At 41.4% G+C, this 23837-nt stretch overlaps 1 protein-coding gene across 3 annotated transcripts; it reads left to right on the top strand.

The window, feature by feature from the left end:
- The first annotated feature begins 7788 nt into the window (after window positions 1–7788).
- klhl8 (kelch-like family member 8) lies at window positions 7789–22362 on the top strand. 3 transcript variants are annotated; one of them, XM_060935369.1, is made up of 12 exons: window positions 8301–8712; window positions 9020–9193; window positions 12636–12856; window positions 13834–14382; window positions 14650–14836; window positions 14935–15078; window positions 16055–16166; window positions 16249–16417; window positions 16501–16660; window positions 17243–17444; window positions 18235–18313; window positions 19087–19172. In XM_060935369.1, exons 3-11 carry the CDS (start codon window positions 12662–12664, stop codon window positions 18287–18289), a joined length of 1773 nt encoding a protein of 590 aa, XP_060791352.1. In that variant the 5' UTR covers window positions 8301–8712; window positions 9020–9193; window positions 12636–12661; the 3' UTR covers window positions 18290–18313; window positions 19087–19172. The 3 variants fall into 3 exon arrangements, with proteins under 3 accessions (XP_060791351.1, XP_060791352.1, XP_060791350.1); XM_060935368.1 differs by lacking the exons at window positions 8301–8712; window positions 18235–18313 and adding an exon at window positions 7789–7855 and having other exon boundaries at window positions 19087–22362; XM_060935367.1 differs by lacking the exon at window positions 18235–18313 and having other exon boundaries at window positions 8309–8712; window positions 19087–22362.
- Window positions 22363–23837: the final 1475 nt, after the last annotated feature.

The raw sequence follows: 23837 nt of genomic DNA on the forward strand, positions 1-23837 counted from the left end.
TGGAGTTTTCATGCACTGCATAGAATTGTATCGTTTTCAATTCTAACACTGTGAAAGTGGGCTAGTTACCGTAAGCTATTCGGTGCTCCAAACCCAGTCGATTGTGTGCGAAACTCAAGAAAGATTATCAACCTGAAAAAAAAAGTTGTTGCATTTTAACCTGCATTCACTTTAGCAAGCAAAAGTTGCTTGCTTCATATGATGTAGATGTCACTTTCTAGCTTTTTTAAGGGCCCAAGCACTGGAGGAGGTGCAGGGACCTATTGTTTTCTTCTTCAAGACATGACCATGTTTAAGATAGTTCCCATGGGCAAAAACTTCTGAAATTTGGTACACACATCAGTCCTGGTGACCACTACTCAGGGATAGAGGCTTGACCTGGGTGTGTCCATGGGACTCCATAGCGCCCCCACATGTCATTGAGACTTTTGCCCAGTATATAGTTTCACCTATCTGTGTCAGGTGCCCCAAGACGAACAAAATTGTAATGTACATTGTATTAGTCATCCTCAACAGGAAGTGTTATTTTTGGTTTTGTGCGTTTTGACACGTTACATTTTGACGTTCTCCTTCGAGACAGTTTGTTGGATTCATGCCAGATTTGGTATACCGGAGGTGCTCGGGCCCTTCAGCACCACTTGTGGCTATATATTTTTTCAAATTCTGTCGAGAAACATCAGTCACCAAAATATAAAGCCGACATCCCGTTATACGAGTTACAGCGTATATACACCACTTTTGTTCAAAATGTATAACGTTAAATGTAACTATATATGGATAAATTCTAAGTGTTCTTCATCAAGACCACTGTTATCCAATTCTGAGACCAGAACTACACAAGCTTGAGTCCCACTGAGTCAAACTAGAGGCAGAAAAGCATCAAATCCTTTTCGTTTTGTGGAATTACACACAGATTACATCTTATCAAAGATGTAATCAAAGTCCCTCAAGGACTTCATGATTTTCTTGCATGTAGGGGAGCCTATAACACACTGCATCATATATACTTCACTGGAAAGGCACCATAAGGGGTATTTCTTCATGCTTTCTTAGATACATTGGCACCCTAGAGGGCACTTCATCATGTTTTTTCACAAGTATTGATACCATATAAAGCACTTCTTCGTGCTTTTTTGCATGAAGCACCCTAGAGGGCATGTCATCACTTTTTTTTTCATTTGAATAGCAGTCATTAGGACACTTCAGCCCATTTTATCCGCTGTAATTGCAAACAAAATGAAGTCCACAAATGATTACATTTGACTTATGCTATCAGTTGCTATCTAGTGAATTTTTTTGGTCACTTTAATTTTTTTAGTAACATTTTTACCTTGTTATAAAAGAAACTATAAAGAAATCAGCCCCAGGCTCTACTTCATGCCATTCTGTGTATTTTTACTTATGACTGCAGGTGATGCTGTTGTTCTTGGTTCAACAAAAATAGTCCACTTAAAGTCATTCACTGAAAGAAAATAATCTGATACACATGCCAAAAGAAAGGAACGGTTTCATAGAGTATAGAGGTCATTAATTGAAATGAGAGACAGTTATGTACCAGAATTTTATTGTCATATATTAAAAAACATTTCTTATTACTTTAATTTATTTAATATGTTTATAGTTGTCTTTTATGTTTTTATATTAAGATCTGTCATCAGAGAAGATGGAAAGTGTGAAAGTGTGATAGATGTTAATGTTTCATTGACTCTTGCTGTTTGATATTAAAAGGAAATGTTTATATGGCCTATAAACTGGTCTACAAGATAAATAAAGACAGATAAAGACTATATCATTCACTGATACACAAATAGGTCATCGAATTTCCAAATCAGACTTCCTGCTTTCAGAAAAGATCAAACATTATTTATTATTGTATATCACAATGATTATTCAGGATGAAGTTTGAATGTTAATTTATAATAATAATAATAAGGAGGAAGAGGAGATAAATATAATTTTTTACCCGAAGACTTTTTTTCTAAATATATTTATTGGTCTTTTTCCATTACAGAACACTTTAACAATTGAACTACTGTCACAGATAGAACCTAACATTCACACACACACATACACGTACACGCACAAACACACTTGCACAATCCACATATCAATGCACAATTTTGCAAAATTAAAATCAGTGTAAAATTTTAAATTAAATACTTAAACTTCAGTATAATAAGGATTGCACTTTACAACCCCGATTCCAAAAAAGTTGGGACAAAGTACAAATTGTAAATAAAAACAGAATGCAATAATTTACAAATCTCAAAAACTGATATTGTATTCACAATAGAACATAGACAACATATCAAATGTCGAAAGTGAGACATTTTGAAATTTCGTGCCAAATATTGGCTCATTTGAAATTTCATGACAGCAACACATCTCAAAAAAGTTGGGACAGGGGCAATAAGAGGCTGGAAAAGTTAAAGGTACAAAAAAGGAACAGCTGGAGGACCAAATTGCAACTCATTAGGTCAATTGGCAATAGGTCATTAACATGACTGGGTATAAAAAGAGCATCTTGGAGTGGCAGCGGCTCTCAGAAGTAAAGATGGGAAGAGGATCACCAATCCCCCTAATTCTGCACCGACAAATAGTGGAGCAATATCAGAAAGGAGTTCGACAGTGTAAAATTGCAAAGAGTTTAAACACATCATCATCTCATCTCATTATCTCTAGCCGCTTTATCCTTCTACAGGGTCGCAGGCGAGCTGGAGCCTATCCCAGCTGACTACGGGCGAAAGGCGGGGTACACCCTGGACAAGTCGCCAGGTCATCACAGGGCTGACACATAGACACAGACAACCATTCACACTCACATTCACACCTACGCTCAATTTAGAGTCACCAGTTAACCTAACCTGCATGTCTATGGACTGTGGGGGAAACCGGAGCACCCGGAGGAAACCCACGCGGACACGGGGAGAACATGCAAACTCCACACAGAAAGGCCCTCGCCGGCCCCGGGGCTCGAACCCAGGACCTTCTTGCTGTGAGGCGACAGCGCTAACCACTACACCACTGTGCCGCCCACATCATCATCTACAGTGCATAATATCATCAAAAGATTCAGAGAATCTGGAAGAATCTCTGTGCGTAAGGGTCAAGGCCGGAAAACCATACTGGGTGCCCGTGATCTTCGGGCCCTTAGGACCTCTGCATGCTCTTGCGACAAGGCTTTCGCAGATAGCTTTTTGCAGACAGTTGTAATTTATCATTGAGCGGGGAGTAATAGGCGTGCGCGATGTTATTCACTGCCACAACGCAAGGGGGCGCGAAGTCGCGAAATTGCTAGGAGTAGTTGGTGGGTGTGATTAGTGGAGTGTTTATCCTCCGGTTACTTATAGTGACTAGAACTGGAGTCGTATAGATGTACGTACTTCCTCACTTCCTCGATCAACCGCTCTTTGTGCTGCTCCATCTTCGCTCATGTTTTTAAAAATGGCGGTCGTGAAAACAAAACAAACCGGGAAAGTAGGGAAGCGGAAGTGCGTGTACAGTGGATGTAGAGTGGACCAATCAGAGCCCTCTTGTCTGCGACGCTGTTTGTGAGGCTTCTGCGGTGGTCACAATTTTTGGGAGGTGCGTGCAGAGCGTCTGCGAAGGGGGGGGGCTATGCAGACGCCATCTGCGACGCCATCTGCGAGGACTGCGTTGTCAGCATAAATTGGCCTTTCGACGGCACTGCATCACATACAGGCATGCTTCTGTATTGGAAATCACAAAATGGGCTCAGGAATATTTCCAGAGAACATTATCTGTGAACACAATTCACCGTGCCATCCGCCGTTGCCAGCTAAAACTCTATAGTTCAAAGAAGCAGCCGTATCTAAACATGATCCAGAAGCGCAGACGTCTTCTCTGGGCCAAGGCTCATTTAAAATGGACTGTGGCAAAGTGGAAAACTGTTCTGTGGTCAGACGAATCAAAATTTGAAGTTCTTTATGGAAATCAGGGACGCCGTGTCATTCGGACTAAAGAGGAGAAGGACGACCCAAGTTGTTATCAGCGCTCAGTTCAGAAGCCTGCATCTCTGATGGTATGGGGTTGCATTAGTGCGTGTGGCATGGGCAGCTTACACATCTGGAAAGACACCATCAGTGCTGAAAGGTATATCCAGGTTCTAGAGCAACATATGCTCCCATCCAGACGACGTCTCTTTCAGGGAAGGCCTTGCATTTTCCAACATGACAATGCCAAACCACATACTGCATCAATTACAGCATCATGGCTGCGTAGAAGAAGGGTCCGGGTACTGAACTGGCCAGCCTGCAGTCCAGATCTTTCACCCATAGAAAACATTTGGCGCATCATAAAACGGAAGATACGACAAAAAAGACCTAAGACAGTTGAGCAACTAGAATCCTACATTAGACAAGAATGGGTTAACATTCCTATCCCTAAACTTGAGCAACTTGTCTCCTCAGTCCCCAGACGTTTACAGACTGTTGTAAAGAGAAAAGGGGATGTCTCACAGTGGGAAACATGGCCTTGTCCCAACTTTTTTGAGATGTGGTGTTGTCATGAAATTTAAAATCACCTAATTTTTCTCTTTAAATGATACATTTTCTCAGTTTAAACATTTGATATGTCATCTATGTTCTATTCTGAATAAAATATGGAATTTTGAAACTTCCACATCATTGCATTCCGCTTTTATTTACAATTTGTACTTTGTCCCAACTTTTTTGGAATCGGGGTTGTAAAAAAAACATATATAATAAAATGAAATAAATAAAAGTTTACATTTCAGACTCAAAAATGCTCATATATGGTTCCCAGAGATGAACAAACTCTTTCTGTTTTCCCTTAGCAATATATGTTAGTCTTTCTAGACCAAGGCACTCTGAAAGTTCCTTTATCCACTGTTTCATAGAGGGCGCTTCTACACTCTTGTCTTGCTTTCATATTGTTCCAGATGAACTGACTGAACAACTTTGTTAAATGATCGTAAAACGATGCTGGTAATGGCAGAGGAAGTGTCTGGAAAAAGTACAGGAATTTAGGTAAAACTGTCATTTTTATAACATTTATTCGTCCCATCATGGATATGGGTAAATTAGACCATCGGTTTAATAATTTGGTGACTTCATCTACCAGAGGGTCATAGTTTGATGGGATTATTTTATTGAGTTGTAGAGTAATTTTAACACCCAGATATTTGAAGCCTTCAGTAGTTGTAAATGGTGTTGTTATTGTGGGGTTTCCCCTCTCTTCCTCATTAAGAAACATTAATACAGATTTAGAATTATTAATTTTGTACCCAGAGAATTTTCCAAAGTCTTCTAATGGCCTTGTCAGGTTCAGGATGCTCTTTTTTAAATCTGTCAGAATAAAATATGATGTCATCCGCAAATAAAGAAATTAGGTGGTCTCTTTTACCAATTCTTATGCCTGATATTCCCACATGTGTTCTCACCGCTACAGCTAAAGGTTCTATTGCTAATGTAAAAAGTAGTGGTGACAAAGGGCATCCCTGTCTCATTGATCGCTGTAGGCTAAAGGGTTTTGAAATGTTATTAGTTAGAATTTGTGCTGTAGGATTTGTATATAGTAGTCGAATCCATTGAAGGAATGACTCACCCAATCCATATCTTGGAAGTAGTTCCAGGGTATAATTCCATTCTATTCTGTCAAATGCTTGGTATGCATCTAGAGCTAACATTGCTGTGTCTTTAGTGTTGTGTTTCTCGTATAATATATTTAGAACCTGTCTGATATTGTGATAACCCTGTCCATTTCTAACAAAACATTGTTGGTCATCAGTTACCAATTTAGGTAAATATTTGTCTAGTCTCCTAGCAAGAGCCTTACATAATATCTTGGTGTCATATCCCATAAGACTAATTCCCCTGTAGGAGGAACATTCAGTTGGGGATTTATTTGGTTTTAATAAAAGAGTTATAGTAGCTATTCTCAACGAATCCGGTAGCATTCCCAGTTCATATGATTCATTATACATGTCTAGAAGTGGGTGTACCAATTTACTTTTAAATTCTTTATAAAATTCTATTGGCAGCCCATCTGGTCCGGGTGCTTTACTACTATTCATATCTCCTATAGCTTCTAAAAGGTGGCACGGTGGTGTAGTGGTTAGCACGGTTGCCTCACAGCAAGAAGGTTCTGGGTTCAAACCCAGCAGCTTGCGATGGCCTTTCTTTGTGGAGTTTGCATGTTCTGTCTGTGTGGGTGTTCCGGTTTCCCCCACAGTCCAAAGAGATGCAGTTAGGTTAACGTGGGGCGGCCTTGGGCTGAACTGCCCTTGAGCACCCCTGACTGCTCCCCGGGCGCTGTAGTGTGGCTGCCCACTGCTCTGTGTGTGTTCACTGCTTCAGATAGGTTAAATGCAGAGGATGAGTTTCACTGTGCTTGAAGTGTGCATGTGACAAATAAAGGTTTCTTCTTCTTCCTTTTTCTAAAAGGTCCTCTATTGTTAGTGGATTATCAAGTATTGCTTTATCCTCCTCTGATAATGTCTGGAATTGTAACTGGTCAAGAAAAGTGTTCTGAGCTTATTCATTTCCATTATATTCTGATTTGTATAACAGCTTGTAAAACTCTCTGAAGTTATCGTTTATCTCTGTGGGGTCAATCGTTAAGTTACCTGTTTTTGACTTAATACTATGAATTGTCCTTTCAGCCTGTGTTTTCTTAATTCGCCAGGCCAGTAATCTACCTGCTTTTTCTCCTTGATCATAATATGCTTGCTTAGTCCACATTAAACTCTTAGCCACTCTTTCAGTTGTCAGTTTATCATATTTAGCTCTCATAATAGTCAGGTTTTGTAGATTTTGTCATGATAGAACTCGCTCTCTATGTTTTTAATTTGTTTTTCTAATGACTGTATTTCTTGTTTGTACTGCTTATTTTTGTTACTGGTGTAGCTTGTAATTTCTCCCCTTATGTAGGCTTTGAAAGCTTCCCTACACGAAGACTTACATCTCATCTCATCTCATTGTTCTACAGGCAAGCTGGAGCCTATCCCAGCTGACTACGGGTGAAAGGCGGGGTACACCCTGGACAAGTCTCCAGGTCATCACAGGGCTGACACATAGACACAGACAACCATTCACACTCAAATTCACGGTCAATTTAGAGCCACCAGTTAACCTAACCTGCATGTCTTTGGACTGTGGGGGAAACCGGAGCACCCGGAGGAAACCCACGCAGACACGGGGAGAACATGTAAACTCCACACAGAAAGGCCCTCGCCGGCCACGGGGCTCGAACCCGGACCTTCTTGCTGTGAGGCGACAGCGCTAACCACTACACCACCGTGCCGCCCTAGACTTACATTTACATTCATATTTATACTCTTAGAGCTCTTATTTTATTTAGGCTGTTGCCTTGGTCATTTACTTCTGCACATCTCAAGTTTTTATTTATTTATTTATTTATTTATTTATTTTGTTAACAGAAGTATACATTTCTAACTATATTTCTAATATTTCTTCCAGGGACACAAAAATTATCCACCCCAAAATCAATCATTTGGATAATAATCACGTGAAAAATAAATGAATCATATAAAAATGAATCAATTAGAAATTCAGATGAGAATTTACCAGCACTGTGGTATGAAGTTAGTTTAATCCATTTTGTTTACGTTTATTAATACTGTTATTTCATTTAATTTCATTCATTTTTAGTGTTTTAAAAATATTATTTTAAATATAAACCAGAATTAAATGATTTATGTCATCGTAGGCGACTCATCACCTGAACAAATCACATCCGTTGCTTTTTTCGTGTTTGAACTCCATTTCCCAGAAGTCTTTGCGGTCCAAATTCTGACAACAAACCGCCTGGTCGTCAAATCCGAGTGCTGAGAGTGTGTTTGAGTCTGGATAAGGTAAAATCAGCGAATTACACAGCATTTTCAGACCGTAACTACAATTATATGGTTTCTATTAATCTGTTAAAATGTCAATAATCTCCGTTTTGTTATGAATGTTTCCGTTTCCGGTTTTTGGAGGACGAACGGGTAAATGGCTCGTGCACAGTGAATGAGTGTGTTCGTGTTGAATGCTAATGCTAATGCTGACAGGATTAAATTAAGGACAAAATATTTTGAGATATTTAAAAGGTTTAAAACGTCATGAGTTTGTTTTAGAAGGTTCGTTTTACGAAATGTGCATTTTTTTAAATTTAAAGTTTATAATTAAAGCGTGTGTTTGTCAGGAGAGCACATAAACATCTTTTATTTTATAGAAAATGTTTAGCTAATCTGGGTAATAAAATAAAACACTCGATAATAATAATAATGTATTCATTCATTCATTCAGCCAATGTGGGTGTTAAAATGTCCATAAATCTTAATATTTAACAAATTCTAAACTGATCCACAACACTGAATTAACTTACTAAAATATAAAATAAGCAACTTTTATACATTTTATTACGTCATGTTAAACAAAATACAGCTTTCTTTTCTATCTTTGTGTCAATAACGTTTCAGGCGACACTCTTTTCTTCTGTCCTTTTCTGTGGTCATTTATTCCACCCATCTGCTGAATCCTCGATTCTGATTGGTCAGAAGGTCTTGATTGATTAATTGATTGGTTAATTAATTAATGCATTTCTTCTGATAAGTTATTTCGTTTCTGTAGGGACTTGACACAAGCATGTGTAATTGTTTTTTCTCTGGGGACGAGTGTGTTTGTTTGTTTGTTTGTTTAACGTTTATGGAAGGAGTCTCCAGTGTCAGAGGTAAAGCTGTGATTTTTATATGACTTTTACCTGCTCTGACGGAATTAACTTGTTTCACAGATGTTCTAACAGCAACATTAGATGTTGCTATAAATGGACAAAAAGCATATCGCACACTATATCTAATATGTGTGTAATTATTGTGGTATAAGTGCGACAAAACACTTTGAGATGTTCAGTTCTAGGAGAATAATCAATAATCAATGTCTGACGTGCTCATAGTGAGTCCACTTCTTCATCCTGCCCTGATGTTGATTATTTTATGGACTTCTGATGGAAGATAAAATAACACCAGTGTTTATTTCAGGAACTTATTTATTGCCAGCCTGATGATGGAAAGCGAGGGATGAAGACGAGTGCAGTGGCGAGCGAGAGCATGCCGTGACCGAGGCTCGGCGAGAGAAACAAAAGGCCATTGATGGGTGTTGCTGTGAAAATCTATGCCGGCACTCACACATGCCGCTGAGTGAATGTTGATGAGGTGAGTGCGCTACAGAGAGTCCATTCAGACGGCGCCGGAGTTGAAGCTCACTCGGTTCTTGTGCGTGGGCATCAAGAGAGGTTCCCTTCACTGATGTGTGCTGGTGCAGAACAAGGTCACGATGGGAATCTCTCTCCATTCAAAACGATACGAGAGAACGTAGGCTTTGTTGTGGAGATTAATCTGAGATGGATTACATAAAAACACAGAGAGGGAGCGCGAGAGAGAGAAAGGAGGGAAATAGTTGTTTTGTTGATTTAGAAGCAAGATGGAATTCTGAAGCATATTTATAAAGACCGGACCTCAGACACAACCAGTTGTTGTATTTTGAAGTAGTAATAATATTAATAATAATTTAATTAATTAGTTCTTGTACCAGTTTGCTCAAAACAGTACAACATCGATGAACACCCCCCCCCCCCCCCCCCCCCCCCCCAAATATAATTAGTAAATACAACCCCGATTCCAAAAAAGTTGGGACAAAGTGCAAATTGTAAATAAAAACGGAATGCAATGATGTGGAAGTTTCAAAATTCCATATTTTATTCAGAATAGAACATAGATGACGTATCAAATGTTTAAACTGAGAAAATGTATCATTTAAAGAGAAAAATTAGGTGATTTTAAATTTCATGACAACAACACGTCTCAAAAAAGTTGGGACAAGGCCATGTTTCCCACTGTGAGACATCCCCTTTTCTCTTTACAACAGTCTGTAAACGTCTGGGGACTGAGGAGACAAGTTGCTCAAGTTTAGGGATAGGAATGTTAACCCATTCTTGTCTAATGTAGGATTCTAGTTGCTCAACTGTCTTAGGTCTTTTTTGTCGTATCTTCCGTTTTATGATGCGCCAAATGTTTTCTATGGGTGAAAGATCTGGACTGCAGGCTGGCCAGTTCAGTACCCGGACCCTTCTTCTACACAGCCATGATGCTGTAATTGATGCAGTATGTGGTTTGGCATTGTCATGTTGGAAAATGCAAGGTCTTCCCTGAAAGAGACGTCGTCTGGATGGGAGCATATGTTGCTCTAGAACCTGGATATACCTTTCAGCATTGATGGTGTCTTTCCAGATGTGTAAGCTGCCCATGCCACACGCACTAATGCAACCCCATACCATCAGAGATGCAGGCTTCTGAACTGAGCGCTGATAACAACTTGGGTCGTCCTTCTCCTCTTTAGTCCGAATGACACGGCGTCCCTGATTTCCATAAAGAACTTCACATTTTGATTCGTCTGACCACAGAACAGTTTTCCACTTTGCCACAGTCCATTTTAAATGAGCCTTGGCCCAGAGAAGACGTCTGCGCTTCTGGATCGTGTTTAGATACGGCTTCTTCTTTGAACTATAGAGTTTTAGGTGGCAACAGCGGATGGCACGGTGAATTGTGTTCACAAATAATGTTCTCTGGAAATATTCCTGAGCCCTTTTTGTGATTTCCAATACAGAAGCATGCCTGTATGTGATGCAGTGCCGTCTAAGGGCCCGAAGATCATGGACACCCAGTATAGTTTTCCGGCCTTGACCCTTACGCACAGAGATTCTTCCAGATTCTCTGAATCTTTTGATATTGTGCACTGTAGATGATGATATGTTCAAACTCTTTGCAATTTTACACTGTCGAACTCCTTTCTGATATTGCTCCACTATTTGTCGGTGCAGAATTAGGGGGATTGGTGATCCTCTTCCCATGTTTACTTCTGAGAGCTGCTGCCACTCCAAGATGCTCTTTTTATACCCAGTCATGTTAATGACCTATTGCCAATTGACCTAATGAGTTGCAATTTGGTCCTCCAGCTGTTCCTTTTTTGTACCTTTAACTTTTCCAGCCTCTTATTGCCCCTGTCCCAACTTTTTTGAGATGTGTTGCTGTCATGAAATTTCAAATGAACCAATATTTGGCATGAAATTTCAAAATGTCTCACTTTCAACATTTGATATGTTGTCTATGTTCTATTGTGAATACAATATCAGTTTTTGAGACTTGTAAATTATTGCATTCCGTTTTTATTTACAGTTTGTACTTTGTCCCAACTTTTTTGGAATCGGGGTTGTAAAAGTTATAGTTAGAAATAGTATACTCGTAACAAAATTAAATTAAAACTTCTAATGTGCAAAAGTAAATGATGACATTAACAGTCTAAATACTGTGGATATAAAATAAGAGCTGTAAGAGTAAAAATGAGTGTAAATATAAGTCTTAGTGTAAAAAATTATATTTATCCAACTACTCTTTCTTCCTCCTCCTCCTCTTATTATAAATTAACCTTATACACAGTACTGTGCAAAAGTCCTAGCCCCCCCTGTTTTTTTTTCTCTTTTTTTCATACAAACTGTTATAGATTTCTATTTTATGACTTCTACATTATCGAGTCAAAATGTTACAAAAACATTTTAGAGTTCCAAACTTTCTTTTTTTTTCCGGCACAAAATTAAATTTTACAAAAAAAAAATATTTATAAATGTCTGAGCGGCGTATTCCATCCATAAAAGAGCACTTTTCAGATGAAAAAAGAAAACATAATGAAGGCTGCTGGGTTTTGGGGCAAAATGAAGAAGCGAGTGTGACAGTCAAAGTGTCCAGAAGAACTGCGGCTGGTTCTGCAAGATGCTCAGGAAAACCTACAGATCATTTCCGCATAAAACTGCACTCACTGGACCTGAGACTATTTTATTTTATTTTTTTAAAGCATAGGGTCATCTCGCGTCAAATATTGACTTTGTTTTATTTATTATGACTTCCTGATTACTGTTTATAGTATTTTTTTTTAAATGTTAAAACATTTCATGTCATTATTTTTAAGCCATTTTTGGTCTACAGCATGCGCCCAAGACTTGAACTAATAATCATAAACCCATCAATTAAATAAATAATTAAGATAAAACAATAATCATGAATTGGGTAATTTTTACTAAAAGCGTTTAGTTGTGTCCTGTTGGTGATAAATGGGACATGAAGGCTAGTTTTAATATTGATTATTCAAATAAATAATCACAATATTAAAGTTTTACAGTGTTAGTTTAAAAAAAATTGTTAACCGCAAATTATCTGCTTAGAAAAATGTGTTTACTAAGGCAACTGAGAAGTAAATCTTCCCCATACATTTTTCAGACATCAGGCTTTGTTAAACCACGTGATCTTTCATTGAAATGAAAAAAATTTTTAATGTTATATTTAAAAAAAAAAAAAAGTGATTTATGTTCACATTGGAACTATGTATTCATCTGTGTAACTTCAGGTGTTGGGAGGCGGGGCTTAAGTGGGTGGTTTGATCAAAGACTACGGATGTTCAAGATGCCTTTCTCAGCACATTCTGTTCATGCTGCATGAAAAGTTACTGGGATGCCATTACTTTTGCAGCCATCAAGCACGTCCTCCTGTGTGATCCTGCTTGTATGATTTGCATGTTACCTCAGACTTTCCGTTTGTCACTCTGCAGGTGCGTGTGCGAGTGAGTGAGCGAGCATGGCACCGGGTGACACGGTGACGGAGAATGGAAAGCGGCGCGATCTCAGAACGAAGTGCGCATCACGGTCACCCGAGGCAGACTGCGCGGCTGACGGCTCGTTCATTTTCGAGGCTCACGAAGCTTGGAAGGACTTTCACAACTCGCTGCGACAGTTCTACGAGAACGGAGAACTCTGTGACATCACGTTAAAGGTACCGCCTTCCTCGCACTGCGCAGTCACTGATTATTTTTCTATAACACCACAAAACCAAGCAGTTTGTTCCTTGGCTGCAAGCTAAAGAAGCAAATTTTATCAAATGTTTGCAGAAACAAACCAAACTAAAATTTACGAACGTTTCAGAAAGGCTGATTTTCCTAACTTTACCTGCAAAGTGCAAAAACGTGTTCCCAGAACAGCGCATTTGCATATTGTGATGCCCACAAAACTCCATAAAAGGTCATGTGAACAGACAGCTGTGAGCACAAAATGGATGATCAGGGTAAAGGCTGAAAAGCAGAAGTGGATGTTATTTTGACTCACTTCTATGCTACTATAATAATAATAACTAGATATATACTGTGACTAAAGCCACAGTGATTTGCGCTAGCTCTTACAAACTGGGACGTCTGGTCACTGTACCTTATAGATCCGGAACAGTAAGAAAGAGAGTGATGCTTAATGAGGAAAAAAAGCCCGTTTTTATGGATCGTTCCAGTTCGATGATCCAGATCAGCACCAAAAGTCATAGTAACTTAATTCAGCCCAGACGTATTCATGTGAAAACTGGTGGAGAAATAGCCTCCTAAAAAACGTTACGAGAATAATAAAAAGAAGAAGAAAATAGAAAGATGCTGAGTGAGGGTAACAATTTGCTCTACTGCTGCTCGTGTAGATTAATAAGCGAGGACTAGATCTTCCATCAGCTGAGGTGTTTGTTTACAGCTGACAGCTCTGTGCAGACAGACCGGCCCGTCCTCTGTTTCTTTTGCTGCAACTTAATGATTAGTTTTCATTTTCTTAACAAACGACTTTGGGTTGTTTGGATTTCTTTATTTTCCGTTTGTGTCCATTTTGATAAACGAGGTCCGTTGCGTACAGTTGTTTTTTTTTTTTTGTACTGTTTTTTGTTATTCATAGCTGTGCATTTCCTGCTGTCTATTTCTATTTCCTGTGTCTCCGTCCCTGAAGGTGGGCACCAAGCTGATCCCTTGCCACAAGCTGGTGTTGGCCTGCGTGGTGCCGTATTTCCGTGCCATGTTCCTCTCGGACATGGCTGAAGCCAAGCAGGAGCTGATCGAGATCCGCGACTTTGACGGCGACGCCATCCAGGACCTGGTGCGCTTTGCTTACTCGTCACGTCTGACGCTGACTGTGGAGAACGTCCAGCCGCTGCTCTACGCCGCCTGCATCCTGCAGGTGGAGCTGGTGGCACGGGCCTGCTGCGAATACATGAAGGCCCACTTCCACCCGTCCAACTGCCTCGCCGTGCGCACCTTCGCCGAGAGCCACCATCGCGTGGACCTGATGGACATGGCCGACCGCTACGCCTGCGAGCACTTCGGCCAGGTGCTGGAGAGCGACGATTTTATACGTGTCTCGCCGCAGCACCTCAAGACGCTGCTCAGCTCCAGCGACCTCAACATCCACTCCGAGACACAGGTGTACAACGCAGCCGTCAAATGGCTCAAAGCCAACCCGCAGCACCATGAGCTGTGGCTCCACCAGATCATGTCTCAGGTAGTCAGATACAGCCAGGGTTCAAAAAAAAAAGTTGAATTCTCAATTCTGATTGGTCAGGAGTTTTAGATTCTTTCTATAACATCATTTCTGACTATTGCAGCTGTAAATCAATCACAGGTTTATATTAATGCACGCATTTTTAATAGGTTAGTGTTTCTATAGCAACAACACTCCCTGTCGCTAATTACAACTTTCAGTGTGCTGTATGTTTTTATTTAGCGCTATAGGACACAAAGGGGATAAGATAGTTTTCCCGTATTGCAGGTACGTCTTCCTCTTCTCCCCGTGGGCTTCCTCACAGGCACCGTGGCGAAAGAGGAGATGATCAGAGCCGACCTGAGCTGCCGAGACCTGCTGGACGAGGCCAGGAACTACCACCTGCACCTCAGCAACAAGAGCGTGCCCGACTTCGAGTACTCGATCCGCACCACGCCGCGCAAACACACAGCGGGTCAGAACAACCACGTGTGTTTGGGGAGAGGGTGTAAACTTTTGCAGTATTTGAGCTTGCAGTCAAAGGATTTGCTGTTGACCTTTGACCTCGTGCAGGTGTGCTGTTCTGCGTGGGAGGACGTGGTGGTTCTGGAGATCCGTTCCGCAGCATCGAGTGCTACTCCATCAGCAAGAACAGCTGGTTCTTCGGCCCCGAGATGAACAGCAGGCGCAGACATGTGGGAGTCATCTCTGTAGAAGGTGAGATGAGGAGAAAGGGGGAGAGAGACAGTGAGAGAGAGAGACATGGAGAAAGAGAGAGTGAGGGAGACAAGGGGACAGTCAGAGAGAGGGACAGAGCATGAGACAGTGAGTCAAGGAAAAAGAGGGAGGGAGGGAGAGAGTGAGTGATAGACAATGGGACAGTCAGAGGGAGAGACAGTGAGACACAAAAAAAAGAGAGAGAGAGACTGAGCGAGAAACAAGGGGACAGACAATGAGAGAGAGGGAAACCAAGAGGGAAGGAGCAAAAGGCATTGGGACGCAGGGAGAAAGAATGAGATGGAGTGAGAGACAAGGGGATAGAAAGTGAGACAGGGAAAAAGACAGACAGTGAGAGATGCAGTGAGGGAGAGAGAGACTTGTAGAAAGAGAGAGACTGAGGGAGACAGAAAGAGAGGGAGAGCAAGAGAGACAAGTGGACAGTCAGAGAGAGAGAGAGAGAGACGAGAGAATGAGAGACAGTCAGGGAAAAGAGAGTAAGCAATAGACAATGGGACAGAGAGAGAGAGCAAGAGAGAAATAAGGAGAAAGACAGTGAGACAGAAAAAAGAGATTGAGTGAGAAACAAGGGGACAGACAGCGAGAGAGGGAAGGCGCAAGAGACATTGAGACGCAGGGAGAAAGAATAAAAGATGGAACGAGAGACAAGGGGACAGTCGGAGCGAGATTGAGATGGAGAAAAACACTGAGACAAGGAAAAAAAGAGAGAGAGCAAAAGACAAGGGGACAGTTGGAGAGAGAGAGGAAGACAAAGACAGACAGGGAGAGAGAGAGAAACAGAAGGTGTTAGTAAGATGGAGAAAGCGGGACAGAGAGAGATTGAAACAGGTACAGATGGAGACATTGTGAGACAGTGAGACAAGGAGGGAGAGAGAGAGAGTCAGACAGCGAGAACGATTAGTGTTGAAGAGGAGTAAATGAAAGCTGATGACTGAAAAACGGGGCGTGTCCATAGGAAAGGTGTACGCTGTGGGTGGCCATGATGGCAGCGAGCACCTGGGGAACATGGAGATGTTTGACCCGCTCACCAACAAGTGGATGATGAAGGCCTCCATGAACACAAAAAGGTGTCGGACATTGTTCAAGATGTTTCTTTCTTCTCTGAGGCTTTATCTTGTGTTTTGGTTATACTAGTGTGTGTGTGTGTAGGAGGGGCATTGCGCTGGCCACGCTCGGAGGTCCAATCTACGCTATCGGAGGCCTGGATGATAACTCGTGCTTTAGCGATGTGGAGCGTTACGATATCGAGGCGGACCGCTGGAGCACCGTCTCCCCCATGAACACACCGAGAGGAGGAGTGGGCTCTGTCGCTTTAGGGGTGAGAGCAAAGCATCATGGGTATCCTGTTTGTTGTTTTGAAACCTATAAGCGTTTTTAATCTACGTTTGCCCTCACTATCAGAGCTACGTGTATGCTGTAGGAGGGAACGACGGCGTAGCCTCCCTGGCGAGCGTTGAGCGCTTCGATCCGCACCTCAACAAGTGGAGCGACGTGCGAGAGATGGGGCAGAGGCGTGCAGGAAACGGAGTGAGCGAGCTGAACGGCTGCCTCTACGTCGTAGGTACAGTGGAAGAGCAAACGAAGGTCATTTCAGACTAAAGCCACCTGCCTGTGACACAGGAAGTAATCCAGTCTGACATGAGTTTTAACTTGTTTATGGTCTCTATATAACACGAAGCGGTTTTAAAACAGCTGACCTTTGATAAGCAAGTTATATGAGAAGAACGCAGGAAGGCGAGAAGTGCAGGTTTGTGAATAAGTGACTGATCCGTAGGATTAACACATGACTCGCTGATGTGTATTGGTTTAGAGATATGATTTGAATGTTGAACTTTACCTCAGGTGGGTAATATAATTGTTTCCTTTGACACTGAGATAATTGCATTAGGAGACTTGACTGTAAACAGAACACACAGTAATGAATGCAGTGTTTAAAACGTAAACAGTACTGCTGTAGCTGATACTCGTACCAGCACCACACACACTGCCATGGATGGGGTGGGGACAGAGAGAGAGGGAGGGAGGGAGGGAGGGAGGGGTGCTAACACTTTGTAGCCCGTCAGTAATTGTATTATATGGTAGTTGGACCCGACAGCTCTTCATATAAATGTGTCTCCAATCCAGAATCTCTTCGTGTGTTCAGGTGGGTTTGATGATAACTCTCCGCTGAGTTCAGTGGAGCGCTTCGATCCCAGGGTGAACCGCTGGGACTATGTCGCTGAACTCACCACGCCCAGGGGCGGAGTTGGTGTTGCTACAGTGATGGGACGGGTCTTTGCTGTGGGCGGGCACAATGGAAACATCTACCTGAACACGGTGGAGGCGTTTGAGCCACGCATGAACAGGTGAGGAGTCTGAGGGCCGCGCAGAGATTTAAAACATTCAGGCAGTGTTTACACCTTCTGTGACTGATCTCGATTGGCTGTTGTAACTCTGACCATTCATCCATCTATCCATCCATCCAACCATCCATCTGCATCATCCATCCATCCATCTAACCACCTGTCATCTCTCCATCAATCCATACATCCATAATCACCTGTCATCCATCCATCCCTCCCTCCCTCCCTCCCTCCCTCCCTCCATCCAACCACCTGTCTCATCCCTCCCTCCATCCATTCATCCACCTGTCATCCCTCCCTCCTTCCGTCCATCCATCTATCTGTCTCATCCCTCCCTCCATCCATTCATCCACCTGTCCTCCATCTATCCCACCTTCCTTCCAGGGGCGTCACTAGGCCTTTTTTACTGGGGCACATGCCCCAGTAAAAATCAGCTGTGCCCCAGTAAGAAAATGTTGAAAGATTTTCATAACAAACTAGTTTCTTTGGCAGATCATTTATCTACTGTAAGTTGTAGGACAGAGTGAGTTTCAAACTTCTATCGCCTCTTCTTTTTAACTAATTTTCTGATTGGTCTGGGAGATTCTCACTGTAAACATAGCGTGCGTGCATGTGGCGTGCCATGAGTCCATTTAGCCTACTGGAGAGATGAGTCGACTCTTTGGATGAGTCAGAGAACGGGCTCTGGATGAGTTAAGGTAGCGCGAAGTTTTTGCAACAACACTAAGCAAACCATATTCTAACAAACCCATTAAACTACATCGAATTAAACGATATTAAATTACTTTTCCAGATGGATATCAGACAGTTCTTCTCATGAAGCAGAGACAGGGGCAGGGAAACAGTGACAGATGAGGAGGAGGGTGAGAGAGGTAAGATTAAGGTTGTAGGCTATGTGCTAGTCAGTCATAACTAACCAGCTAAGTTCGTGAATCGTGAGAGTTGAGGTTGCATAATAGAAAACTTGAATCAAATACATAACAAAATTAGTTAGGTTATTCAGCTGTTTAGCTGTTCTGTGAAATGTTTGGCAGGTTTACTGCATATGAAAGACGATAGAGTACGGTATGTTTAAATAAACATCTTAATGCATTCTTGAACAGACTCTCCCTTTTTAACTTTACCAGTAGATGTATATCAGGAACGTTAAGGTGCATTGTGCGGGGGGGCATTTTGTGTGTGTGTCGGGGGCAGTGCCCCAGTAAAGCTTAATTCCTAGTGATGCCCCTGCTTCCTTCCATCCATTCAACCGGTCGTCTTCTCTTTTTCCGCCTATTCGTCTGACTGCCTGCTTTGTCTGTCTGTGCACCCACTTGTCTGGCTCCTTGGCTGTCTTCCTGTCCGTGGATCTTCCTATTTGTCTGTTTCCCTGTCTGTCTGTCTGTTTGTCTGCCTTCTTATGTGACTGTTGGCCTTCCTACCTACCTGTACCTGTCTCTGTTGGCCTGCCTGTCTGTCTTACTTTCTGCTATGTCTGTATGTCTGGCTGCCTGTTTGTATGCTTGTCTATTGTCTACTTGTTTGTCTGTCTGTCTGTTAGGCTACTTTCCTACCTTCCTCTGTCTCTCTCCATCTCTGTCCATCAGACTTCCTGTCTGCTGAATTGCCTTTGTTTTGTGAACTATTTGTGTTTGTGTGTGTGTAGGTGGGAGCTGGTTGGCTCGGTGTCTCACTGCAGGGCCGGAGCGGGTGTGGCCGTCTGCGCCACACACGTCAGTCAAATTCGTGACGTGGGTCAGGGTTCGAGCAACGTGGTGGACTGCATGTAGTAACACGCATAGAGTACAGAGACACAACACGGTGTGTACACACACACAAACAGCTCTCCTAAACACCACGCACACGCCATCTACAGCACCACAATGTTCTCAACACACATTACACACTCTCCTAAATACCACACACACACTGCACACTCTATACACAGCGCCACAACATTCACGACACTCATACACACGCTACACAGTTACAGTACAGCAGCGCCACACACTCCGCTGCAGCAGTGTCATTTCCTCTGAACTCTCATTGTATCTCTGTGTGAAATCTTCTTCCTCGTATCAGTTTTCTCATTTTGCTAGGAAGACCGTGTAGCTTCTATAATAATTTGACGTATTAAAAAAAAAAAGCAGGTAGCATGCGCTACACAATCTATTTACATTTTATTTCATATACGTTTCTCAGATTTGTAATGAACTGTTATAAAGACAAATGGCTACCTTTGGTTAAAAGTTAACTCACATAATACTGTAGTTCTGATCTTTACTAACTCATGCTAAGCAGTGGTTAGCATCTTGGAGCTCGCTGCTTCATCTTAAAGGAGATACGTTGGACCTTTATTTTTAAATAAATTTCTGAGTGGATAGTATCTCCATCCTTAACTCTTGTATGCTGCATAATTGGGAATAAAAAATATATATATTTTTGAGAGTTAAAATCGACTGCAAAGTTGGCATTCGAGCTGCCCCGCTGAGCCAGCCAGCCCTGAGTGCGTGACGTCACAGCGGGAACCGGTGCTATAGACCAAAGTCAGACTCGGCAGGCGAGAGCGGTTGCAATGGCCTCTTCGTTTGGATTTATTGGAGATTCTTTGGATTCCTCAGACAGTAGTACATCTGACTGTGATAGTCCTGAAATTGGAGTGTGTGTACATGCTACTGCTATACACGTAGGACCATATCAGTTCGAACCATCGGAACGTGAATCTGATAGTAACACGTCGGTCACGGAGGCCCCCGCCTTACGAAATAAAGCCAGAGAACAAAGCCGTCTAGAGAATTGGATGGAATTGAACTGACAGTCTCATGTGACTCTCATTAAAACAGGGTGGGTGTTATAATTTATGCAACATACATGTACATGCATGCATTTTCACTGATAAAACGTAAAAGGCTCATTAAATAATCAGATGAACTGAGACAATCACATTCTGAAGCAAATTAAATAATCTTATACCGCTAACTTAAACACACAATACAAGTTACATGTATTAATCTAAATGCAGGTAAACAACGTGTTTTTTTTTTTTTATCCAAATGAGAGTCGGAGCTTACCCGTCTGTGTTCTCGCTTCTTGAAGGCCGACCTTGTGGCCAATTGTTTTGAAACAATCTGACTTTCAGTTCTTCATTCTTTTCTTACACGTAAGGGCGAGATATTGCTGCTGAGGCGAGCATATCCGGGGGGGAAAAAAAGCATATCCAGCAGAGAAATCTGATGACTGGTCCACTCGTTCTCCATTTTCTCCGCCATTACTGCTCAACTCGCGCTCTGGGAGAACTGGTGCAACTGAACTTTCCTTTTCTTATAGTTTTCTTTTCCTTTAATTGTTGATACTGCACCCTCTTTCAATCCGGGCTTATAGCCAACGCTCCTCAACAGATCAGAGGTTTCGTACGAGTTTTCAGTAAAATGTGCAGAGCAGAGGAGAGACCACTTCGTAGGCGCCCAATCCGTGAATTTCTCACAAAACGCGTCCAAATCTTTGCAGTTTGAACGTTCTTGGGCCGTGAATGCAACGTAAATCCACCTTCTGTCATGTTGCTGCACCCACCAGCAACACGTCTACATGGCATGGCGATAAATTAGCTCAAAATGGAGGATCGAAGTTGCAGTCAGCTCTGTGTTTTAGTATAGCGGAAATGGCGATGAGACCGATAGACTTCCTGCTGTGACATCACAGATGTCAAGGTCATTCACTCAGACCGCTACCTATATAAATCACTTTAATTGTAAAAATGACTATATTAGATTTATTGTTAACGCTTAAAACTATTCCTGTGCCATTCTTGAGGTCTCAAGGCATTTATAAACAAAAAGTAAGGGCACAGTTCTGCGCATCTCTTTTAACTACCTGTTAAAGAAAGCAAAGCCAAGTAAACATGAATGATCTAGCTAAGTGATGACACTGACAGCCGGGCGGCCATCTTGCTCACAGCTCACTCACAAAGGACCTACACGGAGCCATTTTAATACACTGCTTTTTGTACAAGGAATTTCAGTCGGTTTTATTGTGCACTCTTTCTTAGACTAGAAACAAAACTCGAGTATATTTTTGTCTGAAAGATGAACCGACATAACTTTGGTGTTTTTGTTAGTGTGTGTTTTTTTTTTTTTTTTTTTTTTAATTTAATGCTCTATATATAATGTTTTAAGCCTGTGCTTTTTGGAATGAATTTATATGTATTTATGTGTGCTAATAATAATATCTTTCTTTTTTGCTGATATATTGAATCATGCAATTTATTTGGTGTATTTTTTTTTAATTCTATAGCATATTTATCATTTTATCATCCTGCATCATATCTGCAATCGAGTTTGACCTGTGTATTTATATTTATTTTCATGTATTTAAAGCACAGAGAATCATATCCGTATATGAGGTTGTTTACAAACTGCCATGAAGCGTGACGAACGCTCGGCTTGTACAATTCTGGTTTTCAGTAGCAGAGCCTTTTGTATGTGATTTGAAGAAATAATGACTGATAACTGGATATAAAATGAGTCTAAACTTCCCAAACCAGTTCCTGAGGCTCCTTTTTCTGTCCTGCTTCAGTTTGGTAAAAGGAGTAGTTTGATCAGTTTTATGCAGTTTTGACACTCAAATGTGGGGTTATATTGATGATTGATTGATTGATTGATTGATTGATTGATTGATTGATTGATTGATTATTAATAATAAATCCTGGGACTGGGGTGGGAAGTGAACCATGACTCTGAATTGTTCAGTGTGGGAATGTTTGTTTCTCTATCAGACACGCATCTATTTTAAAATGAGAGCTACTCTTGTGAATCGACACTTCCTGTACAGTAGTACTTCCTGCTTCCGGTAAAGTGCTGTACTCGTACTGTATTTTGCTCAACTTCTTGCTCTCATCTGTCGGTTTGTATTATTCAAATAAAGCTATAAGAAACATTGTAATGAAATAAAATGGTTGTGCATTCAGTTTGTCCTGTTCTGTTTAACGTACAGACAGTGCTCACTTCCAAATTTTAAGGTTATTGGACAAAATTTTGTAAGAGAAGCAGAGGCACCGCTAGAAATTTTGGGCCCCACGAAAGAATATTATATTTAACATTTACATTTCTGATAACTCAACTTTTTCATGATGGTGTCAATCTACTGATGGTTCACCATCAATTCTGCTTCTCCCATGCGCAGCTAACGTTAGTGCTGGATTGGAAAGCAACAAACCTAACGGGGTGTCATGCTCTGGCTCTGCCTATACAAGACTGTATCATGTAATGGATAGGGAGAGGGGTGAAATAATATAAAGACTATCTATTCTTATAATTTTGCAGAAAATGGGAAAACCAAACCAGAAGGTTGTTATATTTGCTCGTTTTAAGAGACAAAGTTATAAATTTTTAAAATTACTTTAACTTATGCATGGTAATAATGTTAATATTGTCCTCTGAGGGCCCTCTGTCAATGCTGGGCCCTTAGAATTGTCCTAACTTTTTCCACCCTTAACAGCACCCCTGAGGAGGAGAAGCAAAAATTCAAAATGGCTGATTTCCTGTTTGAGAAATTGCAAACTTGTGCCATCAAGAAACACTTGGCACCTTTTTGAATTTATAACAAGTAGGAAGTCGACCATTTTGCTAATTCTACAAATTTTGTTCAGTCGTCATGAAATCTGGATCACAGCTTTGATATCGAACATGAAGCCTGCATTTCAAACTTAGGACAGCTACTGAAAACAGGATGTGAGGTTATATCTCAGCAATGGCTTAATGGTGGTGGTGGTTGTTGTTTTCCCCCAAATTTGGTACATTTCATTGTGAGCAAACACTGATGGTCCTAAAGTCTTCTGGACTTTCTCTATCATCGAATGGTGGGGACAAAACCTGCCTGGCCCCCTTAATTGCTACTTGCAAGCTATATTCCTTCTTTAAGTAGGTTAAGACTATGCTGATAATGAATTGCACCTATAGAGATCTTGCAGTCACGTGACCGGAAAGTACACAGCCGCCATCTTGTCGGTAAAAAACACAGCTGAATACTGCTGCACTCGTATACAGAATGGATCAATTTCAACCGACGGACTACACGGCTCATTTTTCTAATGAACAGATAACTAGATATATGTCTAAAATAAACGATCTACAGATTAGTGACCCTTATGGCTTACCGGACGGAGTTTTCACGACCGGATTTTGAACTGCCAGCGGAATACCCGGACGTGTATAATTACCTCATTAACTTTCCCTCACTGTTCAGTGGTGAAGCACTGCGTGCTTATAAATCTCTGGACAGTTATCTTTACAGAAATTCAGGATTTGTCAGCGACTCAGATGTGGCATCTTGTAAACAAGAATCCTCATTGGACGGGTAAGTCACTTAAGTATTGAGTATAGCACTGACCAGCCGATTATAGAATAGAATAAGGTAATTCCA

This window comes from Neoarius graeffei, chromosome 12 (assembly GCF_027579695.1).
Source record: "Neoarius graeffei isolate fNeoGra1 chromosome 12, fNeoGra1.pri, whole genome shotgun sequence".
In the NCBI taxonomy this organism is placed as follows: Eukaryota; Metazoa; Chordata; class Actinopteri; order Siluriformes; family Ariidae; genus Neoarius; species Neoarius graeffei.